Genomic DNA, 13,192 nt, shown 5'->3' with positions numbered 1-13,192 from the left:
GAAGAAAAGAAAATATATTTACTATTCATTAAGTGGAAATGGATCATCATAAAGGTCTTCATCCTCCTCATCTTCATGTTGAGTAGGCTGAAGAGGAGGAGGAAGAGGAGCAATTTGTCTTGCTGTCTCAGGGGTGGCAGAGGCGGAAGAAAATCCATGTGTAAGTAGATCTGCACAGATCAAACCCACCTTGTCCAAGGGTCAACTGTGTATTTCTTTACCACAACCTGTAAAAGTAACTACTATTTTCCAGCCCCATTTTACAGTCAGGTATTTATTGACAGTATTATTGTCTTCTGGCTCTTGTTCAGCTTCTGGAATTTCTGAGCAGCCCTCGTCAGTACAAGATGGACCCCGTAGTCTTGAGTTACATGGACAGTCTGCTGCGGCAATCAGATGTCTCACTATTGGATCCGCCAAGCTGGCTCAATGACCATATTATTGGGTTTGCCTTTGAGTACTTTGCCAACAGTCAGTTTCATGACTGCTCTGATGATGTCAGTTTCATCAGCCCTGAAGTCACCCAGTTCATCAAGTGCACTAGCAACCCAGCAGAGATCGCCATGTTCCTTGAACCACTGGACCTCCCCCACAAGAGAGTTGTATTTTTAGCCATCAATGATAACTCCAACCAGGCAGCCGGAGGAACCCACTGGAGTTTATTGGTCTACCTCCGAGATAAAAATAGCTTTTTTCATTATGATTCCCATAGCAGGAGCAACTCAGTCCACGCAAAGCAGGTAGCAGAGAAACTGGAAGCTTTCTTAGGCAGAAAAGGAGACAAACTGGCCTTTGTGGAAGAGAAAGCCCCTGCCCAACAAAACAGCTATGACTGTGGGATGTACGTGATATGTAACACTGAGGCCTTGTGTCAGAACTTCTTTAGGCAACAGACAGAATCACTGCTACAGCTACTCACCCCTACATACATCACAAAGAAGAGGGGAGAATGGAAAGATCTCATTGCCACACTTGCTAAAAAGTAACTATTGAAGTATATTTGCGACTTTTGAAGGCTCCTCTTTCTGCCCTTCCCCATTTGTTGGATGGCTGCAATCTCAGTGCCTGAGGGAAGATGCCTGGTAGAGGAAAGCGTAATACTCTTTTTCCTGAAAGAATATCATCCTCTGTGTTATCCCCATGGAACGTTTCACTTTAACCCTGACTTGAGAGCAATATGTTCTATGAAAATACCTTGAAATTGTACACCAAAACCTTATAACCAACTTATTTGAACATTTATTACACACAAGGTTCAAGTAAGACTTTTCTTATTGGTATATAATTAATTTCCTTTAGTCTCCCTTATCCACATTGGCTTTTTCTGGAGGAAAAGCAGTGATCTGTAAAACAAATCAAGAATATATTAAATCTAGAGGAATGCAGGGAAGAAAACTATAAAACAGAACCAAAAACTTGTTGCACAGCCTACATAATTAAGAGATCAACTGGCTGGAAGCAGATCAAGGGCTAACTTCATTCAAGACCTAAATATTATGAGACAGTTATTCGGTTTTATGTGATATCTCTTCCATTCACCATGCACAGGCTTTTCCAGCTATCTGCATAACGTTTGCAAATATTTGATAAAGATGATGTTACCCTATCTTCCTCCATCTGATTCCTGGAATGCTTGAAGAAAGGGGAAATCTCGAGTAACCTCATTAAAATTAATGTCTGGTGGACCTCTCAGTTTGCTCACTGATTGGGTAGACTTGCTACTCTAGATTAATAACTGCTTTTCTCTGCCTTTTCTATTAGCCATGCACACACTTCCTCCTTATATCCAAAGTTATTTGCTTCTAAAATTCATAGTTGATACCTTCCCAAGGCTACCTGTTGTTTCAGATAAATAGTTGTGCTTCCTGATAGTTACAGGTTTTCCTCTCTATCCTTAATTCTGGCAGAATTGTTTTTAATTATGTCATGGTAATTTCAGGATGATTTTGTATCTGAAACTTCACAGACTTAGAGTTGGTTTGTTTTTTAAACATAAAGGAAGAAAAGTGACCTTTCTCAGCCCTTTTACTTAATTAAAAATGCAAGGAATGTAATTTTTAAAATGTGGAACGAAGAGTAAAACAAAATGCTATGCCTCCAGAAACACTGATGTGTTTCAGTTGTTTCAAATAGTAAACAACCAGATGACATGTTGGGTACACACATTAATTCTATTCCTAATGAGAATTAGATTGCAAGGCATATAAGACTTGAAAACCAAAGATTAGCTTCAGCCATGAAACTTATTTCAGCTACCTCTCCAGCCTAACCCTGCCCCCAGCCCGCATGACCCAAAATAACCTCACCACTCAGTGACCACAGAGAAAGTAACTTGGTTCCTTTTAGCCAAGAAGGGAAAACACAGTAAGGGTAAATAAGTACAGGTTACATAGCAGGCCTGAGTGAGCAGGAGTTGAAACTAAAAGTCAAAGAGAAAGCTATCAAAAAAAGTTTCCATTTCAAGTCAGTACATTTTGGATAAAAACCAATCCTAATGGAAGATGGGGCTAGGAAAAAGATTAGGAACTGGCAGTCATCCATAGAGGTCAAATACAGAGGGAGCGACAGCAAGAGAATTGACAAAGGTCGCTGATAGGCCACAAGTGTAGATAAAGATAAGAAAACAATGTTATTACAGTGACTGTTGACTTAGGCAGCTAATCTGGACTATTGAAGTCAAATCCTCTCTGGGAAAAGTTATCTTTCTGACAATGCAAAGTATGTTTATTTAAATATCAGAGTATCTTCAGTCTGAGAGTTAAAGCATATGAGAACAATCTTTCCTAACTCCCTAAGATTCATCTTATAAGTAATTTTTTTTAACTAAGGTTGTCTTTTAAATATATATAGAAAAATATATATACACACGTATAGACATGTATATATATATATATGTATAATTATAAAAAAGGTGTAATTACCTTTTCCAAATGCATTAGCCTGATTGGACTGTGCCACAGATTAGTGTCTTCTCATGAAATTTTGAGTATGTCATTTGTAAATGTTAGCATTATAAATGACAGGAGAATTTAAGAATTGACTTGTATTTCACTGGATACTATAGTACCCGGTAGGTTACACACCTGCTTGACCACATACCATTCATGTTACATGACACAAAATAGGAAAAAATCTTTTGCTGGTATTGCATTCCCTTCTCTCTTAGAGTCAAAAGGATCTATTCTGCAAAATTAATCAAAATATTCAAAAGGAAAGCAGGTTTTTCAAAACTGGGCTAAGCAATTATCAAACTGAACTAACCTGTTTTCAGATATCCTGTTGTATTGCCCGGTAAGTCTACTCACACTTGTCCAACCCGTGAATCAATATGGAATTAAGAAAGGTTACCATATGTAAACCCAGCTATAAATGGTTGTAGAAAATGTAAGTATCAGTGGGTTTCCTATGTAATAGTATTTAAAACACAAATATTTCAACCATTTGGCCAGGTATATGTTGAAGTTCACAAGCACTGGTCCTAACTAGATCACATGAAGTGGATTATGTTTCTGATATGTACCTTATTATTTTGACTATAATTTTACTATATCCATATCAACCATATGTTTTAATAACACATCCCATTGAAATGACAAAGTAGAATTTCTCAGTTACATGGGGCAGGCCGGGCGCAATGGTTCATGCCTGTAATCCCAGGACTTTGGGAGGCCAACGTGGGCAGATCACCTGAGGTCAGGAGTTCAAGACCAGCCTGGCTAACATGGCGAAACCCCGTCTCTACTAAAAATACAAAAATTAGCCGGGCATGGTGGCGGGCACCTCTAATCCCAGCTACTTGGCAGACTGAGGCAGGAGAATCGCTTGAACGTGGGAGGCAGAGGTTGCAGTGAGTCGAGATTGCGCCACTGCACTCCAGCCTAGGCAACACAGCGAGACTCTATCTCAAAAAAAAAAAAAAAAATTATTTACAAAAATGTACATGCTATGGTGTTAGAGCATGAATGTCAAATCCAGGCTCTGTCAGTGAGATTCAGTACTCTCATCTGCAAAATAAACCTTATCTTCCTTCTGTCCTGCTCAGTTCCATTTTAAGACTAACAACAAATTTGAAAACTTAGTTCTATATTGCTATGCAGCTAAACAGCTATGTAAAAAATGGCTGATAATTACTGTTATATACAAAAGAGAAACTTATTCCAGGACAGTGAATAGCAACAACTAACCTTTTTATCACTCTATACTGTTCAGGGTACTTTATGCACACATACTATGCAAGTACCTTGCATATTATATATGCATCATTATATATATCACCATATATATAAAGTACCTTGTACATTTTTGAGGTTCTATAGAAATATATAATCTCATTAATTATTATGTTATTATGTTTCAACAGGTACTGTTATTCTCATTTTATAAATAAACTCAGAAGCTCAGTCACATGGCCTCCATCTCGTCTCACACTTTTTCCACCTATTCCTTTCTCCCTGTCCTAGAAAATGGCAAGAACTCCACGTTTGAACATGTTAAATGTAGTCTAGCCTCAGTTTCTAAACTTCATATATTCAGCTGGTATGTTACAGAAACTAATAGTGAGAAACTGTCATCTGAATTAACTGCTAGGCAGCAGGACCTATATAATAACTGGCCTCGTTTTATATATTGTCATATTTGGATCAGCTCCTTATACTGCTCTGCTGGTGTAGGGCACCTTAAAAGCCCTACATTGGCCGGGCACGGTGGCTCAGGCCTGTAATCCCAGCACTTTGGGAGGCGAAGTGGGCAGATCACGAGGTCAGGAGATTGAGACCAGCCTGGCTAACACGGTGAAACCCTGTCTCTACTAAAAATACAAAAGGAAATTAGCCGGGCGTGGTGGTGGGCGCCTTCTAGTCCCAGCTACTCAGGAGGCCGAGGCAGGAAAATGGCGTGAACCCGGGAGGTGGAGCTTGCAGTGAGCTGAGATCCTGCCACTGCACTCCAGCCTGGGCGACGCAGCAAGACTCCATCTCAAAAAAAAAAAAAAAAAGAAAAACCCTACATTGTACGTCCTGTGTTAAATCACCTTTCATATTCCATGTATATGAAAGATGGGAAGTTGAACAAGAGCAGCAGCCTGGGGAATCTCCAAAAAAGAGGGCTTAAAGGAATTGCATCAAGTAAATGGGACTAAGCAAAGATGCTCTGCACAATAGTGGGAAAATTGGTCACTAAGTTCCACTATGAGGCTGAAATTCCACTTTGAGATGGAGTCTCACTCTATCACCCAGGCTGGAGTGTAGTGGTGTGATCTCAGCTCACTGCAACATCCGCCTCCAGGGATCAACCAATTCTCCTGCCTCGGCCTCCCAAGTAGCTGGGACTACAGGTGCCTGCCACCACGCCCAGCTAATTTTTGTATTTTCAGTAGAGATGGGGTTTCTCCATGTTGGCCAGGCTGGTCTTGAACTCCAGGCCTCAAGTGATCTGCCCGCCTCAGCCTCCCAAAGTGCTGGGATTAGAGGTGTGAACCACCACGCTCGGCGGAAAAATCAAGTTCTGAATACACTTAAATTTTCTTATGTAGGGAAAAATTAACATCTCAGAGTGTCAAACGAAGTGATAGTCATCTTCAGTGTCAGTAATAGGGAAGAGTTATCATTACTCTGGAAAAAATCTTAGAACCTGCAGTTTGCATTAAAAGACAAAGGCTGTTTCCTGGATCTTTGTCCTCCATGTACCAAAACCAAGCAACTTGTATTTAGAAGAAAACCCTTTCTCCATGATGCAGGCTCAGGCAAGGTTTTCTATACTAGGCTTTGCTTCCCTAGCCAGCTCCTGCTGCAGCTCCCCACAGCTGCTATCTCAGTCTTCATTCCTCAAACCTGGACAATGCTCACCTCCACCCTCACTCCTACTTTAGAGAGAAAATAGAAGCTGTCAGACATGAACTCCTTCAACTTCTCTGGCGCCAGGTCTACAAGCCTACCTATATCTGTGCCCATCTTGGTGCCTTCTTCTGTTACAGAGGGACCTCAGAGTAAGGCTAATCCCTCCATCTGTGCACAGGGATATCCTGCAAACAATTTCTTTACACACATCATCACCATCAGCTTCTCTCTACTGCCTCCTTTCCATCAGCATTTAAGTGTGTAAAATCTCCCCCACCTTTACTGTTTTTTATTTTATTTTATTTTTATTTTTTGAGATGGAGTCTTGCTCTGTCTCCCAGGTGGGAGCGCAATGGCACTATCTCGGCTCACTGTAACCTCTGCCTCCCGGGTTCAAGTGATTCTTCTACCTCAGCCTCCCGAGTAGCTGGTATTACAGGCAGGCGCCACCACACCCAGCTAATTTTTATATTTTTAGTAGAGGCGGAGTTTTGCCATGTTGACCAGGCTGGTCTCAAACTCGTGACCTCACGTGATCTGCCTGACTCAGCCTCCCAAAGCTCTGGGATTACAGACATGAGCCACCACGCCCAGCCAATTTTTTTTTTTTTTTTTTTTTTTTTTTTTTGGTGGAAGGGAATGGAGTCTCACTGTGTCACCCAGGCTGGAGTGCAGTGGCACAATCTCGGCTCACTGCAGTTTCCACTCACTGCAATCTCCACCTCCCAAGTTCAAGCAATTCTCCTGCATCAGCCTCCCAAGTACCAGGGACTACAGGCGCACACCGCCATGCCCAGCTAATTTTTTGTATTTAGTAGAGGCAAGGTTTCACCATGCTGCCCAGGCTGATCTCAAACTCCTGAGCTCAGGCAATCCACCTGCCTCGGCCACCCAAAGTGCTAGGATCACAGACGTGAGCCATGGCACCCGGCCTCCCCCATCTTTAAAAATAAATAGAAACATGACCCCATGTCTTCCTCTAGATATTGGCCTTTTGCCTCACAGCCAGCTCTGAAGTATCTGTGGTTAATCACAGTTCCTCACTTCCCTCCCACTTTTCTACCCAATTTAATCTAGATTCTGCCCCAACTACTTCACAAAACATTCTCATTAAGATCACTAGTAGTTTCTATTTTATTAGGCCTCTTAGCAACATGAAACCCTCCTTCTCAAACCACTCTTTCTAGTTTTCTCTGAAATCACTTTTTTTTTTTTGACAGGGTCTGTCACCCAGGCTGACACCATCATAGCTCACTGCGGCCTTGAATTCCTAGGCGTAAACAATCCTCCCACCTCAACCTCCTGAGAAGCTGAGACTTAGGTACATGCCACCACACCCAGCTTGATCTCTCTCTTATTTGCCAGTTTCTCCTTTACTTGCTGTAGCTTCTCAGGGTTTTGTCTCATAAGCCCTCTTCTCTTCAGCCTGTACATACTTGCTAGGCTCTCCCATTCACTACCAAGGTCAATGACTGATTGACGCACTTCACATGTACACTTCTCTCCTGAACTTCAACTTGTAATCCATTTACCTGCCTGCTAGACATCTTCACTTAGATATTTCTTAGGCTCCTCAAACCCAACAAACCCCCAAACTGCTCTTGCCTTATCAAACTTGCTCCATCAGTGTTCCCCACCTCGGAAAATGGCCCCACTGTGCAACCCAGCTCCAGCCAGAAATCTAGGAGTCATCCTTGACTTTCCTCTCACTTCACATTTATCAGCCTCCTAGTCCTGTTGCTCTACATCTTAAGTATCCTTTAAATCCATGTATTTCTATTGCCAATGCTACCACTCTGGTTGAGACAATCATGCCCTCTCATCTGGGTTGCTAGACTAGCTTCTAAAGGACTCTTCAGTGTTCACTTATACTCTTCACCCCCACTCCATTTTATATTCTGCCAGTGTCTTTAGGAAAGCTCTGTATAACCTGGTCCCTTCCCACTTTCCCTGCCTCTTTGCAGTGTATACCACTCTTGCCTTAGCTTTCTGTGTTCCAGCCCTGCAGGCCTTCTTTTAGTTCCTCAAACACACACATTCTTTTCTCCCTTTCCAGCCTTCCCATTTGCTGTTCCCTCCTGTGCTCTTTCCCACAGTCCTCAACAGAGAATCTTCTATGTCATCTCTTCCTCAAAGAGGAAGTTCACCTGACTAGTTTGCTTTCCTTGTTAATTCCTCAGAATCATGAATCCTTTCAGTGTGCCCAAATCACATACGATTTTTGGTGTTGTGTGCTTCCTTCTCACTAAATCACAAGAGCCATGGAGGCCAGGGACCATGTCTGACTCGTTCACTATTGAATCCATGCAGTTTCATATAGTGCCTGGCACATAAACATTGTTATTTGTTGAATGGATAAATGAGAACATAGAAGCTGTTTATCAAAGAAAAAACAGCCCATCATCCTCCCTGGCATAGCAGCAGAAGTCAAAATGCAACATTAATCAGTAGAACTGTTCATGCTTGCTTAAGACCAAGCTCAGAGGTTGATGAACTTAAGCAACCTGGCAGAAAATAGGGAACTCCCTAAACTTGTACATCTAACTGTGGACATCTCTTCAGTTTATCTGCTGACTTCTTAGAGGTTTTCACATTTTCCATAGTTGTAAGCCATGTCTAAGCACGATCTTAATTCTGCTTTTTACAAATTCCCACCCTAATCACTGTTTACTTGTGCTTAAAGGTAACATTGGGTTACATTACATTTATAGATGGTGATTTTCTTAGCCATTTCCCCACTGCCGGGCTTTTTGGTTAGTTCTGATTTGAGATTGTTATGAATAGCAGTGCTACAAACATTCTTCGTAAGTAACTTATTTCACATCTTCTCCTTGAATACCAAGTGGGATTAAGATTTCAAAGCATATGAACAGTTTATATCCTATCATATACATAGCCAGAGATTTGTCTAAAAAGAAAGAATCAATATATAGTACCATTAAAATTCTGTAATACAAACCTATCTCTAGTTCTGTATAGCCCTACCAACACTGAGGGTGGGTTGTTTAGTTTTTTTAGAGACAGGGTCTTGCTCTGTCACCCAGGCTGGAGTATAGTAGTACAATCATAGCTCACTGCAGCCTCGAACTCCTGGGCTTAAGCAGTCCTCCTGCCTCGGCCTCCCAAGTAGCTTGGACTACAGGGACACACCACCACACCCGGCTAATTTTTTTTTTTTTTTTTAGAGACAGGGTCTTGTCATGTTGCCCAGGCTGGTCTTGAGCTCCTGGCTCAAGTGATCCTCCTGCTTCCCAGAGTGCTGGGATTGCAGGCATGAGCCACCACACCTGGCCAACATTATATTTTGCATTTGCTACATTTATTTCTTGAAACTTAACAGAAAACTAATATCTATTGAGCTATTTCTGTGTGTCAGAAAGTTTAAGGATTTGACATGAAGTTTCCCATTTAATAAATCACCATAAACCTGTAAGTACTATTAGTATGCCTCTTTTAGAGATGAGGAAACTAAGGCTTAGAGTTGTCCAGGTAAATTGGAGGAGTTTAAATGTACATGTACTGATTCCAGAACCTATATTCTTAGCTACTGTGCTGTACTGTCTCTCCTGGTTGTTAATGGCAGTGTTTTTTCTGTTTTACTTAACAGACAGGAAAAATTATTAATAAAATCTGTAACCTTTCTGATTTCCAGGAATGTGGTATAATTTATTGCTAGAGAGCTTGTTTCATTGAGGTAAACATCCAGATGAAGCTTTTTGATTAAGAAAAGTCAACTCCCAGGGTTTAACATGTGTAGGCCAGGACAATACAAGAGAGATCAGTTACTCCAAATAATAAAATCAAATAAATTTGGATTTTCATTGGATGCCCTAGCGAAAGAGAATGAGGCCTGGGAAAGAAAGAAGTAGGGAAAGGTTAATGAAGAGAACTGAGACGAGAAGCATTCCAGAAACATTGCAGGAGACAGGGGCCTACTAGAAGACATGGCCATGGAGAAGCTCCCTACTGTAGTAGAGAATGGCTGCTAAATTTCTTTAAGCAATCATCTGTGTACTGAATTTGAAGTTTTCTGCTTTGTGATACAGCCTTCCATTAACTAAACCTTTCATGCAACTTGGATACACTCAACCATGTTGGTGGTGGATCATTCGGAGGAATGAAGGATGAGGAGTGGCACATGATAAGGCAAAAAGGAAATAGCCAAAGGAACAGGGGACAGGGGACAAGCAGGCTGCATCACATCTGCAGGAGACCCAGAAGCAAACTTAAAAACTCTTGGAGAAACTGAGGTCTCAGGACTTCTCACAGTGGTTAGAAATGGGTCTCAGGCCATTTCATATTGAAAGAATGACCCTAAACACTAAATTATTTGGGGTTGTCCAAGTTGGAAATGTCTGGGTTACACGGAAGTGAGAAAGAGCTTTTCTTGAACCACAGTAAAATAAATTTGATGTATGAGCAGCATTTGTCAGAGCCTGTGCCTTGATGTAGGGTATGAAATAATTAGCTTTGGCTGGGTGCAGTGGCTTACGCCTGTAATCCCAGCACTTTGGGAGGCCGAGGCAGGCAGATCACGAGGTCAGGAGATCAAGACCATCCTGGCTAACACGGTGAAACCCCATCTCTACTAAAAATACAAAAAAAAAATTAGCCTGGCGTGGTGGCAGGCTCCTGTAGTTCCAGCTTCTGGGGAGGCTGAGGCAGGAGAATTACGTGAACCCAGGAGGCGGAGCTTGCAGTGAGCCAAGATCACACCACTCCAAGTCTAGGCGACAGAGTGAGACTCCGTCTCAAAAAAAAAAAAAAAAAGAAAAGAAATAATTAGCTTCCAGGACACCAAACTCTTCTGGTTTTCCTCCTTCCTCATCAGGCATCCTTAGTTTCCTTTTCCTAGTTCTTCCTTTTCTTCCTGATCTTTATTAACAGTGTGTGACAGGCTTCACTTGTCCACTCTTTCTTCTGTCTACAGACTCAGTCCCTTGAAGATCTCTGATGCTTTTAAATACCATCCATATGTTGACAGCTCCCAAATTTATTTTTTTAATTCTTTTTATTTTTATTTATTTATTTACTTATTTATTTTTGAGACACAGTCTTGCTCTGTCACCAGGCTGGAGTGCAGTGGCACAATCTCAGCTCACTGCAACCACTGCCTCCTGGGTTTGAGTGATTCTCCTGCCTCAGCCTCCCGAGTAGCTGGTACTATAGGCGCATGTCACCACACCCAGCTAATTTTTGTATTTTTTGTAGAGACGGGGTTTCACTGTGTTGGCCAGGATGGCCTCAATCTCTTGACCTCGTGAACTGCCTGCCTCAGCCTCCCAAAGTGCTGGGATTACAGATGTGAGCCACCATGCCCAGCCAACAGCTCCCAAATTTTTTTTTTTTTTTAAACAGAGTCTTGCTCTGTCACCCAGGCTGGAGTGCAGTAGTGCGATCTCGGCTCACTGCAATCTCCGCCTCTCGGGTTCAAGCAATTCTCCTCCCTCAGCCTCCCGAGTAGCTGGGACTACAGGCACGTGCCACTATGCCCAGCTAATTTTTTGTATTTTTAGTAGAAACGGGGTTTTGCTGTGTTCGCCAGGATTGTCTTGATCTCCTGACCTTGTGATCTGCCTGCCTCGGCCTCCCAAAGTGCTGGGATTACAGGCGTGAGCCACCACATCTGGCCAACGGCTCCCAAATTTATATCTCCCAGACTTCAGACTTGTCTACTGAACCCCAAACTCATATAGCCTATTACCCACTTGACATCCCCACCACTTGGATGTCCAAAATTCATCTCAGACTGAATATGTCCAGTACTGCATTTGAGTCTCCTTCCAAAAGCTTTACTCATGGTTTTCTCTACCTCCATTCTTTCAAGCCAAAAAACATGAAGTCATCCTTATGACTCCTTTTCTATTATACCCCATATCCAGTTTAACAGGAAGTCCTGTCATCTGTACATTCAGAATAGATCCAGAATCTGCATGTTTCCACCATCTCTACTACCGCCCTAGTCAGAGTCATCGTTCTCCCTAACTTGTAAGGGAGGCTGTCTCCTAACTGATCTCCCTGCTTCCACCTTTCCCTCCCTAGCAGTCAAGTTTGATCCTTTTGAAATCTGAATAACAAAAGATTATTATTCACTCATCTGCTCCTCATTTCATTGGGAGTCAAAGCCAAAGTTCTTATAATGGTCTTAGAGGATCTCCCAGCCCTTCCCCTTTGACTTCATCTACTTCTGCCTTCTTGTTCTCTCTCTTCCAGCTACATCTGCATCTTTGCTGTTCCTGAACAAGCCAGCCAGGCACCCTCCCTTCCACTTTAGACTTGTTGCATGTTCCACAAAGCTTATTCTCCCATTTCTCTTTTTTTCTTTTTTCTTTTTCTTTTTCTTTTTTTTTTTTTTGAGACAGGATCTCACTCTGTCACCCAGACTGCAGTGCAGTGGTGCAGTCTCCACTCACCGCAACCTACACCTCCCAGGCTCAAGCAATTCTCCTGCCTCAGCCTCCTGAGTAGCTGGGATTATAGGAGTGTGCCACTACCGCCCAGCTAACTTTTTTATGTTTAGTGGAGACGAGGTTTCACCATGCTGGCCAGGCTGGTCTGGAACTCCTGACTTCAAACGATCCACCCGCCTCAACCTCCCAAAGTGCTGGGATTACAGACATGTGCCACCGTGCCCAGCCCTACTGTCTCATTTCTTATAAGTCTACTTAAATATCAACTTCTCTATTGGACCTTCCCTGATAATCATCTAATTGTGATGCCCTATAAGCATTTCCAATCTCCCTTTTCTTGTTCTACATTTGTTCTTTTTTCTTTATCACTTATCACCTTCTAACATACTATATCATTTTATTTATGTCGTTTATTTATTTTGAGACAGAGTCTTGCTCTGTCACCTAGGCTGTAGTGCAGTGGTGCCATCTCAGCTCACTGCAACCTCCACCACCCGGGTTCAAGCGATTCTTCTGCTTCAGCCTCCCAAGTAGCTGGGATTACAAGTGCCCTCCACCACGCCCAGCTAATTTTTGTATTTTTAATAGAGACAGGGTTTCACCATGTTGGTCAGGTTGGTCTCGAACTCCTGACTTCAGGTGATCCACCCGCCTTGGCCTCCCAAAGTGCTGGGATTATAGGCATGAACCACCACTCCAGGCCTATATTTTATTATCTTAGTTGCTTATTGTCTCTCTCCCCTCATCACTAGAATATATAGACTTCACAAAGGCAAAGACCTGTATTTGCTTTGTTCACTAATATATCCCAAGCTCTTACCACAGTGCCTAGCCCATTGTAGGCACTCAATGATAATTATTTTGATGAAAAAAAAATTAAAATCTGGGCCAGACATAGTAGCTCACACCTGTAATCCCAGCACTTTGGGAGGCCAAGATAGTTGGATC

At 42.2% G+C, this 13,192-nt stretch overlaps 1 protein-coding gene across 9 annotated transcripts in view; it reads left to right on the top strand.

Moving 5' to 3' along the window:
• SENP8 (SUMO peptidase family member, NEDD8 specific) overlaps positions 1 to 13,192 on the top strand; it is a 44,411-nt gene that overhangs the window by 20,788 nt on the left and 10,431 nt on the right. For 6 of the 9 annotated variants that reach the window (XM_017960749.2, XM_017960748.2, XM_017960751.3 and 3 more), the window contains one exon: positions 312 to 1,685. The exons of 2 other annotated variants lie outside the window; for them this stretch is intronic. In XM_017960749.2, the coding sequence (XP_017816238.1) occupies positions 348 to 986 (639 nt within the window). In that variant the 5' untranslated portion in view covers positions 312 to 347 and the 3' untranslated portion in view covers positions 987 to 1,685. Of the gene's footprint in view, positions 1 to 126; positions 161 to 311; positions 1,686 to 13,192 lie in introns of those variants that run through there. One more of the 9 variants, XM_003901143.5, reaches the window with a different exon arrangement.

This window comes from Papio anubis, chromosome 7 (assembly GCF_008728515.1).
Source record: "Papio anubis isolate 15944 chromosome 7, Panubis1.0, whole genome shotgun sequence".
Classification (NCBI taxonomy): Eukaryota; Metazoa; Chordata; class Mammalia; order Primates; family Cercopithecidae; genus Papio; species Papio anubis.
This window is presented reverse-complemented; position numbering and strand designations above follow the sequence as displayed.